At 50.4% G+C, this 15,398-nt stretch overlaps 1 protein-coding gene across 2 annotated transcripts; it reads right to left on the bottom strand.

Annotated features, from left to right (window-relative positions):
* Nucleotides 1-7,156: 7,156 nt before the first annotated feature.
* PYCR2 (pyrroline-5-carboxylate reductase 2) lies at nt 7,157-11,201 on the bottom strand. Of its 2 annotated transcripts, XM_055582012.1 has the most exons (7): nt 10,968-11,201; nt 10,617-10,687; nt 9,400-9,579; nt 9,084-9,305; nt 8,782-8,874; nt 8,432-8,595; nt 7,157-7,866 (listed from the first exon to the last, which is right to left on the bottom strand). In XM_055582012.1, the coding sequence occupies exons 1-7, from the start codon at nt 11,032-11,034 to the stop codon at nt 7,701-7,703; spliced, it is 963 nt and encodes a 320-aa protein (XP_055437987.1). In that variant the 5' UTR covers nt 11,035-11,201; the 3' UTR covers nt 7,157-7,700. The 2 variants fall into 2 exon arrangements, with proteins under 2 accessions (XP_055437987.1, XP_055437988.1); XM_055582013.1 differs by lacking the exons at nt 10,617-10,687; nt 10,968-11,201 and adding an exon at nt 10,098-10,122.
* Between the last annotated feature and the right edge of the window lie 4,197 nt (nt 11,202-15,398).

Genomic DNA, 15,398 nt, shown 5'->3' on the forward strand with positions numbered 1-15,398 from the left:
TATAGGCTACCTATCATGTCATACAGCAATCACACTCCTAGTTAATTATCCAAATGCACTGAAAACATGAAAGCTTCCACCCAGATGTTCAGAGCAACTTTATTCATAATTGCCCAAAATTGGAAGGAATCAAGTTGTCCTTCAGTAAGTGAATAAACTGTGATGCATTCATACAACAGATTAGTATTTGGTAGGTAAAGGAATGAGTTACTGAGCCTTGAAAGAAATGTTTAGAAAAAGAAAGTTTCTTTTCTAAACATTTCTCTGGGGAAGAGGGCTAAGGCTGCCCAGCAGAAGATGCAGATGCTTCCCTCCGTACCAATACTAAGCTGCTTTGTTACGTGAATACACGAAATCATATACTGCAGCCAGCACGCAACGCACCAAGCTGAATCCGTGCCTCTGACCGGTTTTTCCCCAGGGCACAGGCGCTCCGGCTTTTACAGCAGGAATCACACAGCCTGGGTGCTCAGCGGCTGGCGTCTGGCGCCCTCTAGTGGCGCTGGGAGCCTCTCCTAGGTAGCTGAGCGGTTGGGACGGGTCTGGGCAGCCAGGACAAGCTTCCTCCTGGGCCTACCTTGTAAAGGATATCTTTAGGAGCCACCTACCTACTGTCGCTGAGAACCCGTCTGTGAAATGAGTGGGGGAAAACTGGAAAGAGGACGTGGAATCCAATAGCTGCAATTCTGGCCTCGGAGTCCCCCGTTGCCTTAGCTCTTACTGTTTGAGATGGGGGTGCCCATAACCTCCCTACCTGCCTCCCAAGATCCTGTGAGAATCCTATTGGACGTGATGGGTGACAGCACCTTGTCAGCTCAATAGCACCACTAACAAGCAAAGTAGTGTGTTCATAAGCGAAGTACGAACAGAGTGGGGTCCAGGATGCTAAGGACCCATGAAGCCTGGGAGCAGGGGAAGGAGATGGGGCAGAAGACCCGGGGGGACGGGAGGCATCTGCAGGAGAGGAGGTGGTGTGAACAGGGGGGTATGGCGGGGCTTCCTGGGGACAGGCCTACGTGTGTTGGGCAAGGGGAGCCTTCTGGGGGAGAGGTGGGCAATGGCTTTGGAAAAGGAAGCCATAAATAACTAATTGCTCATTTCCTTTCTCTTAATTCAAAATGACAGATTAGTTTCCATACTAAAATGAAAAATTAAAATGTTTACTTTTCTGAGAGGGTCTCCCAATGGCTTGGTACCCTCAAAACAAGATCCTCATCCCCAGTGAAGGCTGTAATGAGGCTAGTCCTGACCCTGCTGTGTTCTGGGTTCCTTTCCCAGGCACCTGCCAGGGACTTTATCCCCTGCCTGCATCCCTACCCAGCCTAGTTTTCTGGTCATCCCTTGTGTTCTGGCAGGAAGACCCCTCATCTAGGTCAGTCAGTGAGGGCAGCCATGCCCGGCTGAGGCAGGACAGTTCAGTGTTTCAGAAAAAAGGATCTCGGTTTCTAGCATCCAGGCTTTTCCCTTCATTGGCTTTGTTCATACCAGCTCTAAACCTCAGTGTTACCATAAGTAAGATGGGGAAATAGTAACTACATCATAATTATTCATTTAAAGATTAAATGAGATCACTTGTATTGCACATATAATAGAGTGCCTGGCACTTAGGAAGAAAATATGTTAGTTTATTAAGGAAGTTTCTGTTTTAGGTTATAAATAAAATGCTGCTTGACAAGAAATGTTGACCAGGCTTCTCTTCTCAGGAAAGGGGAAACCTTGCCTTGTGGGGTTGCAGAAAGGGGCAAGGTGGGAGGGAGAGGAGGACGTTGGGGGTGAGAGGTGGGGGGCGGGACACAGACCTCCATGTCAGGGCAATGCTGTCATCTGCCAAGGTGCCACCGGGCTGTGCTGTGACTCAGGCTTCACTAAGGCTTTACCCGAAGCAGAGACCACCCTGGGAGAAGCGCAGACCATTAGTGTTATTTTTCCATTTTAATGGATAATAATCAATTGAAATCAAAGCAGATGAATGACTTGCATGAGGTCATCTGGCCAGTGAAGATTAGAACCCAGACCTTTGATTCAGGGTGACCGGAAACTGAGAGGTGCAGAGGTTTCTCAGCATCTCCAGGTCACCGCTACTGACGTACCTCGATTGATAGGAAAAGTCTCTGATGTCTCATCAAAAGTATTACTGCTGCAGCCCACTGAGTGCATTTCTGGTTCTTTTTTCAAGGAAGAGAGCATTTATCCATGTAGAAAGTGTGTTAGTCTCTCAGTCGTGCCCTACTCTTTGCAACCCCGTGGACTGTAGCCTGCCAGGCTCCTCTGTCTATGGAGTTCTCCAGCAAGAATACTGGAGTGGGTTGCCATCCCCTTCTCCAGGCAATCTTCCTGACCTAGGGATCAAACCAATATCACTTGCGTCTTCTGTACTGTAGGAGGACTCTTTACTGTCTAAGCCACCAGGGAAGTCCTATTGAAAACTGTTAGGAAATTGATTTCCATTCCTGTCCCTTTTTACTTAAACATTCCTGAGGTGCTTCCCTCTTACCTAAAGGACTCCAAAGCAATATGAAATGGCTGATACCTTTGAGGTGTCCTCGTGCTGAAAAAGCTCTCAGGTAGCCCTGGGGGAGGGACAGGGTACACTAACTGAGATGCCCTCAAGACAGAGTGGTGAGGATAGAAATTCACTGTGTCCCTCACATCCCAGCCAATCAGGCATGAGCAGAGCATCTCACACGTGCTCAGTAAACACTCACTGATTGAATAAGAGGAAGTGGTAACCCAACAAGCAGTGGATTACCAGATCCAAAGACAGGCTGTGAGCTGCATGGGGCTTTCACCTCAGTAAACCAGATGTCTCAGGAGGCACAGCAAGAAATAGCCCAAACTGACATTTTTTAAATATATATATATATATATATTATTGAAGTATAGTTGACTTACAGCGTTTTAGGTGCACAGCAAAGTGATTCAGTTATACATACACATGTATATTATTTTAAAAAATTATTTTCCACTGTAAGTTATTACAAGATATTGACTATAGTTCCCTGTGCTATACAGCCGAAACATATTTAAGCAGGAGAGATGTTGTTCATTCATTATGACTGCAGGCATTCATTCAGCTGCGTTTACTGAATGTCAAGCTCTAGGACCAGGAGGGATGGTCTATAGCCCAGCCGGCCCCCGACCGCTGGAAGCACCCAAACTGGCGGGGGAACCAGACAGGAAAACAGATGATTATCACGCGACGGACGTGGTGTCATTAGAGAGGAGTCAGAGGTTTCACAGGAGCCTAGAGCCAGGCTCCAGCCCATCCTGAGGGCTCGAGACCCAGAAGGTGGGCTGAGGTGGAAGAAAGAGACTGATGCCCAGAAGACCCATCTGTCTACCTTTGCCAAGGAGGACATGCTCATGCCCAGAGTGTTCCTGGATGCAGTTTAAGACGAGAGTGGGGCACTCCGGTAGTGCCAGCCCTGACTGCCCACCTCGGGGAGATGTGTCATGCTAGAGCACTGCACAGCCGGGGAAGCCTGGCAGCCCCTGAAGGTTTGCAGGATGTATTTCGTGACTATTGACATCTTCATAGGATTCCTAAATCAGTACGGTACAGAGAGGATTATAATGAGATACCTTACTCCCACACCTGCCCCCATCTGCTTCCTTCCCTCTGTCCCCCAGTACCCCGCTTCTTGGTGTCTGTGTAGCCTTTGAGGATTTCCTCACCCAATTTTGTATCCCCACTTTCATTTTTAAAATTTATTTATCTATTTGGCTGCACCACTCTTAGTTGCAGCATGCAAACTCTTAGTTATGGTACATGGGATCTAATTCCCGGAACAGGGATCAAATCCAGCCTCCTGCATTGGGAGCTCAGAGGCTTAGCCACTGGACCACCAACAAAGTTCCCTTCCCACCTCTTACATAAAGGTAGCACACCATCCACTCTGGGGTGGACCTTGAAAAGAGGTGCAGTTTATTTTCAGAACACTCCTGATCTCACATTGACACGATATCCATTCTGCCTACGTTCTGGTTTATTGGTGAAACCAAGCACAAGTTAAGGCTTTAGGAACTTAGTTAGATACAGAGGAAGGCCTGTCTATACCACGGGAACACTGAGGGAAGAGGCCCAGGCAGGCTCTCCTGTGTGCCTCCCCAGAGAGTTGCTTAGTAACTGACGGTCACATGGGAACAAGGATGAAGGAGGCTATGTTTGTGTCCCACAAACGGCCTGCCGGTGGGGATTGGTGAAAACATTTTTCAGTCTTTCAACCATGGAGATCCTGCCTGCTTGTCGTAAGCAACAATCTAAAGCAAAATAAAGAAAGAAATTAAGCAAGAAAGTAACCTCAATCCCACTTCCCCAAAGTAACTGTTGCTAACATCTGGGCCAGAGGTTCATGCCCCCATTTCACAGGAGAGCAAAACTGAGACAATAGATGCGGGAGTGCTTGGGGGTTGGTGTCCTGAGAGAAGCCAGTTATGAAATGGGGTTGCACCTGCTCTAGGCCTGGCTGCTCCCAGAGTTTAGTTGGGGGAACAGGGAGGGCTTGGTGTGGGCAGAGGGTTGGTTGGCCCCTTCCTCACTCTTTACCTGTCTCCATGCTGCCTCTTCCTCTGCCTTCTCATGTTTTCCACTTCTCCTCCCTGTGTCCACATCTGTCCTCAGCCCTTGTGCAATTCAGAACAAGAACTGAGTCTCACTGACTAGGGCACACCCCGGCCTCACAGGGCACTCGGCACAGAGGGCATTCAGCACGCTTCTTGAAAGGCTGTGCTGACCTCCAACACCAGCTCCTACTCCTAAAAGGCTTGCAGGGGGCATCTGGGTTTTCTCCTCGTGGCTCAGGCCACACGCTCTGGACCTTCTGGCCAGGGTGTCCACTGGGAGCTGCCGGCCCCTGGCTCTGCCTGCCTGCATCTCCCGTCCCTGGCCGGTCAGCCCTATAAGAAGGCGGGCAACTGAGGAGGCAGGCCTGAGGCCCTGCAGAAAGGTGACTGGAACTGTTTCCCTAGAGAGGCCCTCTTTACTCATGCCCTGGAGGACTGGGGCCACAGACATCCTGAGTGAAACCTAGTCCTGACCGTACATACCTGGTCAAAGATCAGAAGCAAAGGGCGGGGGGTTCCTGAGCAGGTGAGGACTCACCTGAGCCAGGTGGACTCATACCAAGGCATGACTGGGGCCTGGTGGTTAGGAGGTCCTCAGTAAATGTATGTTGGTGGATTTAGGCCTGGGAAGGGGGTGACCCTGCAGGGGGTGGAGGAGATGAGGGGACAGTATCCTGTCACCTAAGACAGCTTGTCAGCAGGCTTGGTGCAGAAAGGACAGAATTTGGTATCAGACATGGACTTGAGTCCTGGTACCACTTCCTAGCTAATTAAACTAGGGAAACATATTTCCTTTTTTTAAAGCTTTACGAAGCATAACTTACATACCATAAAATTCATCACTTTAAGTGTACAATTTGACAACAATGTACAGGTCTGTGCAACCATCGCCATAATCTGATTTTGCGTGCATTCTTAGTTGGTTCAGTTGTGTCTGACCCCTTGGTATCCCATGGACTGTGGCCCTCCAGGCTTCTCTGTCCATGGGATTTCCCAGGCAAGAATACTGGAGTGGGTTGCCATGCTGTCCTCCAGGCGATCTTTCCCACCCAGGGATTGAACCTGTGTCTCCTGCATTGGCAGGTGGATTCTTTACCACTGAGCCACCTGGGAAGGCCTGTAGCATGTGTATTTCCCATTTATTATTTAATAATACCCTGTGTGTATTACACAGTTTATCCTTTCATCGGTTTTTTGACATTTGGCTTATTTTCGATTCTTGGCTGTTTTGAGTAATGCTGCCATATCTATGTGTAAGCTTTTGTGTGGATACATTTTCTTCTCTCAGATTGGTACCTACAAGTGGAATTGCCTGGCCACTCTATGTTTAACTTTTTGAGAAACTACCAAACTGTCTTATAAAGTTACTGCACCACTTTACATCCCCACCAGAGATACACACGAGTTCTAACTTCTCCATATCCTTGACAACATTTGTCATTATCCTTTTTAATGAAGTGCCACACTAGTGGGTGTGAAGTGTTATCTCACTGGGCTTTGATTGAAAATGGCAATCCACTCCAGTATGCTTGTCTGCAGAGTCTATGGACAGAGGAGTATGGTGGGCTACAGTCCGTGGGGTCACAGAGTTGAGCATGACTGAGCAATTAACACTTGACTTTCATAACTAATGGTGTTGAGCATCTCTTCACACACTTATTTGCCATCTGTAAATCTTCTTTGGTGAAATATCTATTAACATCTTTAGGGGCCACTTATTTAACCTCTTACTCTTAAAACAGTCTAGCACCTAAAGCCATGAAACTTTATGTAGAGGGTTTGCAAAGGGGCTGCTGTATAATGAGGCGCTTCAAGATGACAGTTTCCAGTGTTGTTGTACTTGTCACTTTGGCCCCATGGGCTCACAGGTTCGGAGTTGGAGCCCAGCTGCCCTCCCTCTTCACTGGAGAGCAAAGGACGAGCTCCACCAGCACCAGGGTCCACATGTTCTAAATGTTTTTGCTAAGTCATTCCACACGGTCTCATTTCATACTCACCAGAACCTTTTGAAGGATGACCTCTGTATTTACAGGGATGAAATCCTGTGGTCAGAGATACTCAGTAACTTCACCATGATCACCTAGTTAAAACTGGTGGAAATTAAGACGTGAACTCAGAGCTTCTGCTGAAGCCAAAGCCACAGGCAGGTGCTGCTGGGGAAAAGCACCAGGCACACAGCCTGAACAGGGAAACCACAGGACTGACCAGCAACTCAACTGGGGTTAAGTCGCTTATCCCCTCTAGGCCTCAGTATCTTCTATAAAGTGAGGAAAAGAATAGTTCCTCCCTTGGAGGGCACTGGTCTGGATCTAATGCAGTGCTTGGCCCACTGCAAGGCAGGCAGCTTCCTCCTCTGTCTGGGATGCCGCCCGCTCCCCGCCCCCACAAAGTGGGAATGAGCATTGGCCCGCCTGACCCTAGGGGCTGGGCTGGAGCAAAGTGCCATTCAGCTGTCAGGGCCTGGCCCCTTATTTCTTCTCATCCCTACTCCTGCCTATACATAGGGCCCTCCTGCTGAAGCCAGGAACACCTGGCAAGAAACTCGAGTTCGATCTAAGATGATGATTTGAGATTAAGCATAAGAAAAGCAAAGTAATAAAAAATAAAACTTTATTAAAGCAGCCAAACTTAGCAACATTGAATAACACATTTTCAGTGGTATACCTGTGAAGCAAGAGTTAACTATAACACAGTCTAAGATGTGCACTTCTGATTGTGATAATTCTAAGTCACTCACTTCTTTCCCTTTTACCAATTCAAAAAGTCCTTGTCATGTTTCGTACACCTTGACTAAGCAACAAAGTGACCCTGCTGTGGGCTCCAGTGGGAGGACCCCAGTTGAAGGGATCAGCCACTGAAGGTCTCCAGGCCTGCCTACGCAGCTGGGGCTCTGAGTGGAATTCCAGCCGCCCTCTCCTCCAACTGTGTGAGGTCTGCAGGGCTGCACCTGGTTTCCAGCCACCCCTTCAGAGCATCTTCTAACACGAGACAGGAGGGGAAACCAGCGCTGCTGGGTCTAACAGACGGAAGGAGGTTTATCATGAGGACCTGAAGCTGACTGAGCCTCTGTCAGCTCGCCCTGCATGGCCCCCGCAGCCAAGGGCTCTTGACACAGGGGAGGGCAGACCCAAGCTGCCTTAGTCCTTCTTGCCTCCTGGGACTGGGCTTCTCGTGAGGAGCTTCCCTGAGCTGGTTGGGGTCAGTGTGGTCACTGTGGGGGATTCCAGCTTCACTCTGTCCAGGAGGGTCTTCTTGAGGGCAGCTGGGGAGATCTTCTCTTGGTCAGCCATGGACTGCAGCTCTCTGCAGACAAAACCCCAAGAGGTTGAAGGAGCTAGAGCTAGATACACAAGGTCTCCCCATCCACTTAACCCCAACCCTTGTTGACTTGATACCACCTGAACTTAGAACCCCAAACCAAACACTCCCCTAAGCTTCTCAGAAGTGCTATTTAACTAAGTATGGCTTACTACACGGATGCAGAGTTTCAAGTGGTATCTGTGATCAGCTAGGGAGAGAGAGAGTGGGGAAAAAAAAAATCACAGAATTGGGGGTCAAAGACTTGAAGTCTAATCCTACCTCCATCACTTACTAGCTGTTTGACTTTGGGAAAGCTGTTATCTCTAAACCTCAACTTCCTCATCTGGAAATCAAAGTTAAACCTCAGTTATCATAACTGTGTTAAGAATTACATGAAGTAAGACCTGCAAACCCTTAAGCTAGCAGAGTCTAATAAGTGGGTTATTAACAGAGCACAGACTCTGGCACTGCTAATGGGACCACAGAAGGCAGATCATGTAAGACACTGACAGCCCACATGGGGCTGGCTCCAAGTGGAGGGCCTGGGCGGAAAAGGAGAACGACCCACCGTGTTCGGATACAGGAGGCCTCAACCGCGTTGATGAGCAGGGAGCGGAAGCCCCCGCTCTCTAGGAAGTGCAGGGCGTGGATGGTGGCCCCCCCAGGGGAGCACACATTGTCCTTGAGCTGGCCGGGATGCTGTTCTGAGTCCAGCAGCATCTTGGCAGCTCCCTAGGGCAGGAAGGGCCATTAGAGGAGAAAACTGCTGGTGCCCCTTGGGATGAGCTTCTCCACACCCACTCCTCCCCAATCCCTATCCCAGCTTCCCCACCAAGCCCTGCCCTGGCTCAGAGAGCCCTAAGAATCCCATCCCATCCCCACACCAGGGTCCAGAACACGCAGGGAGAAGATACTAACCAGCAAGGCCTGGGCCCCCAGTCGGACGGCCAGGCGCCGCGGCAGGCCCATCTTCACCCCACCGTCGGCCAACGCGTCCAGGGCCATGAACGCCTGTGAAGACACTCACTGAGCCCCGGGGCTGCAGGTACTCAGGGGCACACACTAGGGTCTTTTCCTGACGACTAGCTCCAAGGGTCAACCTCCTCCACCAGACAGCCTCGCCCAAGAGGGGGGGCGACACCCCTAGCCCAGGCTTGCCTGCCAGCCCATCTTGCATCCCAGGGTCCCCAGAGGGCTGAGGGAGCGTATGAGGGCCTCACATAGGCAGGCCCGCTGCCGCTGAGCCCTGTGACGGCGTCGATCAGGTCCTCCTCCACCTCCGTGCAGAAGCCCACGCTGCTCATGAGCTGCTCCAGGAGCTGCCCGTCCTCCACCAGGGCGTGGGTGCCCGTGGCATACACTGTCGCGCCCTCCCGCACCAACACAGGTGTGTTGGTCATGCAGCGGATCACCTTGGGTGCTGGCTGGAATGCCATCAGCTTCTGGGGTGGAGGCAGAGGGCCGAGTGAACTGCCAGTCCCACCAGCACCCACCCTCTCCTCCCACCAACAGGGGCGCCGGGGCTGAGATGGACACCTTTTCCACCGAGCTGATGGTGACGCCAGCCGCACAGGACACCACGATGTGCCTGGCCTGGACGTCAGCCCCGATCTCGTCCAGGATGAAGGGGATGATGTGTGGCTTCACGGCCAGGAACAGGACATCACTGTGCCTGACTGTCTCCTTGTTGCTCCGGGTCAGGTTCACACCCATCTTCTGCAGGAGGAGACCACCAGGCTCACACTGTGTGGCAGCCTCACGAGCCCTGGCCCTCTCAAGGAGCAGCTGAACCCCTCCAAGCTCACGTGGCCAAGGGCAGCCTGGAATTCCCTGCCCTGTTCCCCTCAGAGTTTGCCCCTACCCCCATTGCCTCGAAGTTTTCCAGTGTTGCTACTGGGCAAGTGAGTGCTGGACATGGACAAGCTTCCCCATGGCAAACAGGAAATCGCTGTCCCCCATCCCCACCAGTTCTCTGGCACCCAAGGCACCCCTCTGCCAGGTAAGATGTCTCCGTGGTTGAAAAATGGCACAGGTAAAGGAAAAGGTGAAATGCTGGTGCCAATGGTCAGAAGCAGGGCTCTAGCCCAAGCCTGGACACTTGTTCATCAGGGTGCCTGGTCTCTGTGTGGTCCAGGGGTGTAATGGAGGACACCCCTCTAAGACTTCACACTAAGAAACAAGGCCCTCCCGTGATGACAACCCCTGCCATCCCAGGCCCAGACACTGCCTGTTACCTGCCGCCTGCCTCGTTAGCCATTCGCTCCCACACTGCTCAGGTTTTGCGTGAAGACTTGGGATATTCTTTGTTTAGAAAGAGGAAAAAGTAACTTGCCAGGTTCTTTCCCAACATGCTCATTTATGCCTCAGAATAGCTCAGCAAAGTGACTACTGTGGGCTTCATTTTATAAATGTGGAAACTGAGGCTCAGAGCAGCTAAATACCTTAAGTCCCTCAGCTAAGTACCTTAACTGAGCTAGTGGATGAAGCAAAGTGAATATTTTATTGGGTACCTACTATGTGCTAGGTGCTTTCCACACATCAAAATCTCAACTAACCTTGTGTCTGGATTGGAACCCAAGTCGGTCTGCCTGGCTGCTCGCACCGCCCTGAGCTCCCCGAGGAAAGATGCAGGATAATGATGCTCCTGGCGGGGAGGTCAGCGCCGGCCACGGAACAGCACAGGGGTTCAGCTCATCAGGCCACCCTTCTCCTGGGTCTCCGCCCCCTTCCCCAAACCCTCATGCCGCACCTACCCTGAGAGCGGACACCGTGGGCAGGTCCATTTCCGGGGAGCTGGCTATTATTTTGTGAGCCGACAGGATGCCTACAGAAGACAGGGCTTTTCAATTGGGGATCATGGCCCACCCGGTTCCCATGTTTTCCCTGGGAGAGCAGAGTCAAAACGCACACCACTCCGACCGTTGTGGAGACGGTCGCTGGTGACCCCCTACCCCTTAATCCCTTATTAGGGGTTCAGGAATCCTTAATTCCCTAGCAGACGCAAGTTCCCCTTTCTTCATTCCCTCACGTTCGTGCGGCGGAGGGCGGTCACAAGCTAAGCTGGGGACCTTCCGCGCACCCGCCTCCCGCCTTCAGGCGCTTACCTGCGGCCGTGAAGCCCCGCGCCAAGGCGCAGGCCAGCTGGCCGGCGCCGATGAAACCCACGCTCATGGTTATCCGGGCTCCGCGTCTGCCCGGCGGCCGCAGGAGTCCGCTCAGAGGGGCCCTGAGAGAAACGTGGAAAACCGAGAGCGTAGCCGGCCGGACGACGAGGAGCCAGATCCCGCGAAACACTCGCAACTTCCGGCCTCTATTCTACAACCCCGCCTCTCTCACGCTCACCTACGACGCCGCAGGGTTCCAAACGGCCCCGCCCTGCCAGGGGGACCAATCCGCGGCCGGGACGGGGACGTGTGCACGCCTTCTGACACGGGATTAGTTGGCGGAAGCTCCGTCCCAGCGCGCGAAGCCCGGATCTAAGCGTCGCGGACGCCCCCGCCCTGGGTGTCCCCGGAGCCCCGCCCCCACCTGCGGGCGGAGATTGCCGCTGGCACCCGGGCACGGCCCTAGGCTGAGGCCGGCGGGGAGGTCGGCTTACATTATTTCTGACGCTGTCCGTCAGCCGCCTTTCGAAGGCTAGAGAAACTCTCCAGGTTGCTGATTTGAGGGGACGAATGTGACGCTCCCGGTGAGGCTTTAGACTGGAGCGTGGAGGCCCGTGGGCTACAAACCAGGCTTCTCGGTGCGCCCGGGGATTATCTAGGTTGGTGCTGGGAGTTCCCCTGCTACCGCCCGCACCGTCTCGGCACGCGCGGGGAGGCGGTGGGGAAGCCCTGGTTATTTACTTAAACTTACATGGTTTACGCGATTGGTCTTTCTTAACGAGGATCGCAAACAGAACCAGTTCCTCTGTTTAGGAAATGATGGGCTCCTTCAGTTCAGTCGCTCAGTCGTGTCCGACTCTTTGCGACCCCATGAATTGCAGCACGCCAGGCCTCCCTGTCCATCACCAACTCCCGGAGTTCACTCAAGCTCACGTCCATCGAGTCGGTGATGCCATCCAGCCATCTCATCCTCTGTCGTCCCCTTCTTCTCCTTCCCCCGCCTCCCAGCATCAGGGTCTTTTCCAATGAGTCAACTCTTCGCATGAGGTGGCCAAAGGACTGGAGTTTCAGCTTTAGCATCATTCCTTCCAATGAACACCCAGGACTGATCTCCTTTAGAATGGACTGGTTGGATCTCCTTACAGGCCAAGGGACTCTCAAGAGTCTTCTCCAACACCACAGTTCAAAAGCTCAGCTTTCTTCACAGTCCAACTCTCACATCCATACATGACTACTGGAAAAACCATAGCCTTGACTAGACGGACCTTTGTTGGCAAAGTAATGTCTCTGCTTTTTAATATGCTGTCTAGGTTGGTCATAACTTTCCTTCTAAGGCTCCTTAGGACCTGACTAAGGTATCCCCCGACCATGCTACTTGCTTTCAAAAGCTTCACAAATGTGATGTTTACTTTTTCATCACTAGTAAATCTAAGAGAAGTGATGCTTTTGAACTGTGGTGTTGGAGAAGACTCTTGAGAGTCCCTTGGACTGCAAGGAAATCCAGCCAGTCCATCCTAAAGGAAATCAGTCCTGAATATTCATTGGAAGGACTGATGCTGAAGCTGAAATTCTAATACTTTGGCCACCTGATGCGAAGAACTGCCTCATTGGTAACTCTCTCTGATTAGCAAATAATACATGCATATTGAGAAAAAGTTGGAAAATACAAAAAAATAAAAGTAAGAAGTCAAAATCACCCATAGTCATACTTCCTAAGGATCGTTTCTTGCAGGCATTTTTGGTACATTTCCTTACACATTATTTTCTGTGCATACAGACCTTTTCCATCATTGGAAATGAATGATACACATATGGTTTTGAAATTTCTCTGCTAGATATACAATAAATATTTTCCAAAGTTACTGGAAAGTTATTTAAAATAAGATTTTGGTGACTACTTAGTAGTCCATTGTACAGATGCTCAGTCACTCAGATTTTATTTTCTTATGATGACCTTGCTGACTAAAGATCCATTTTGTTTGTGCAGTGGCCCCTGCTGTGGCTCTCATGACCATTATGTTTGATGCCTGTGAATTTCCTTTGGAAGCAAGTGTTTATAACAACAAATAACAAGTGAAAGTCACTCAGTTGTGTCCAACTCTTTGCACCTCCATGGACCATATAATCCATGGAATTCTCCAGGCCAGAATACTGGAGTGGGTAGCTGTTCCCTTCTCCAGGGGATCGTCCCAACCCAGGGATCAAACCCAGGTCTCCCACGTCGCGGACAGATTTTTTTACCAGCTGAGTCACCAGGGAAGCCCTGGGCGCAGGTATTGAATAGATGAGATAGGATGGGATGGGATGGGACAGAACGGGACAGGACCTCCTCACCACCCAGCCACTTAGGACACACCCTCAGGAATGGTCAGAGGATGATGCTTCTATTCAACCACAGACATACACTCTCCTTGTCTGGTACCTGTCTTCTTGGGTGCCTACTCTATCCCTTTACTCCATCTGAAGGGACAGAGAAGCCCAGAAAGAAAGCGGGGTGTTCTCTAAGATTCCAAGATTGCCCACCTCACCTCTCCTCTGATCCTCTCATCCACCAGTCAGATGGGCTCAGCTGTTCCTGCCATTCCTCCCTTCTCAACCCCACAGTCCCACCCCCTGTTCCTCTCTAGCTGTCCCAACAAAGTGGGCCGTGCTTCATTTCTTCAGTCTCAAGGCCTTCCTGGTCTGTCTCTGGATAGTAGGTTCATTTGTCCTAATGTTAGGGGAAACACACTGATTGAAACCGCCCACCCTGGCCAGGCACCATAGTAACCATTTGCATGAGTTGTTTTACGACAGGAAGTCCTGGTAAGGAACTAATAAGCCACCACCAACCAAAAGAGTTCAGGAAAGATCAAAAGGAGACACCACATGTCCAACCACCTCCCAGAATCCTTCTCTCTGGCATCCATCTTGGCTGAACAAGGTGTGCACCACCAAGAAGGACTCTGAGTCAGAATGATTGGCTAAAGACAACCTGGAAACTAATCCCATCATCATAAAACCTGAGACTGTGAGCCATGTGGCAGAGCTTACCCTACTGCTCTCCACTCAGGTGCCCTTTCCCAATAAAATCTCTTGCTTTGTCAGCACATATGTCTCCTCGGACAATTCATTTCCAAGTGTTAGACAAGAGCCTAGTTTCGGGCCCTGGAAGGGGTCCCCCTTCCTGTAACAAATGGCAACTCTGGTGGGACTCTTCTTCTCTGCGACTGATATCCTGACCACTTGGGGTACTCAGGAGCCAGCTTGCCTGCCAATGGACCAGACCCAGTGACTGCAAATGGGACCCTTTTGTCCCTGGTCTCCTCCTGATGCGTACAACTGGCCAGAGTGCCCCGACCAGTAAGGAATAAGAGATTTTATTGACTTCTCTCCCCTGCCCTCTCTCTTTCCTCTCCTTAATCCTTCTTATCTTTCCCCTTTTTTCTAGTCCACTGGTCCTGGACACAGGAATCTGGTCTAAGGGCCTCAGCCTGAGCTGAGGATTGGAGACTGATCACCTCCACTTGGCAGAGAACTCGAATTCTGGTTCTGTTCTGGGCAGATTTCTGGTAGGGCCGAGTTCCAGTCCTCCCTTCTCTGGAAGCCCAGGGTAAAGTCCCATAACACCTGGGTATCTGCAGGTGGCAGGAGATGTCTGTAAGGCCACCCCTTTCACCCTCCTCTCCTGCCTCCTCCCTCTTCTTTCAACCTGGCTTCCTTTCCTCCCTTTGAAATGTTTGAAGACCTGAGATATGTTCCTTTACTCTGTTAGTACTTGGATCTAAAGTTCTGTGTCTTTATAGGAGATTTTCTGAGAGACTGTATTCTTGTATTTAAGGGAGTGTCTGAAGAGGACTGCCAGGTCTATATGTGTTTTAACTCTGTGTTCTGTGTTGTGATTTTTGATGGCCATTTTGCTTTGTCTGGCCACCATTTAGTTTAGACCTGCTGCCATTTTGTTAGCACTTGATTTTCTTTCCCTGTGCCTTGAGACCAGGGCTCTGGCTCTGTTCTCAGAAACACTTATCTAGACTATCTCTAACCCCTGAGACAGAGGAAAAATGGGAAACAGCCTTGAAAAGTTTTATTTATTCCAACTGTTTTTTATAAACTAGTAAATTTTATATTGTAATATCTAATTCATGACTAAGCTTAGAAAATGAAGCTAGATCTTGCATTGTGTCTGTCTAAATATGTCTTGGTATGACTTTGTCTCTGGATAATATTTTTGAGGTTAATTTATAAATGAGCTCTATTTAATTGGCTTAAAGAAAAGTAAGTGCTTACAAATCAAATAATTAAATAATAAATTCCAGGTTAATGTGCACTGGGAAATATTCAATATTAAATCAGATCAGATCAGATCAGTCACTCAGTCATCTCCGACTCTTTGCGACCCCATGAATCGCAGCACGCCAGGCCTCCTTGTCCATCACCAACTCCCAGAGT

Source organism: Bubalus kerabau, chromosome 5 (assembly GCF_029407905.1).
Source record: "Bubalus kerabau isolate K-KA32 ecotype Philippines breed swamp buffalo chromosome 5, PCC_UOA_SB_1v2, whole genome shotgun sequence".
NCBI lineage: Eukaryota > Metazoa > Chordata > Mammalia > Artiodactyla > Bovidae > Bubalus > Bubalus kerabau.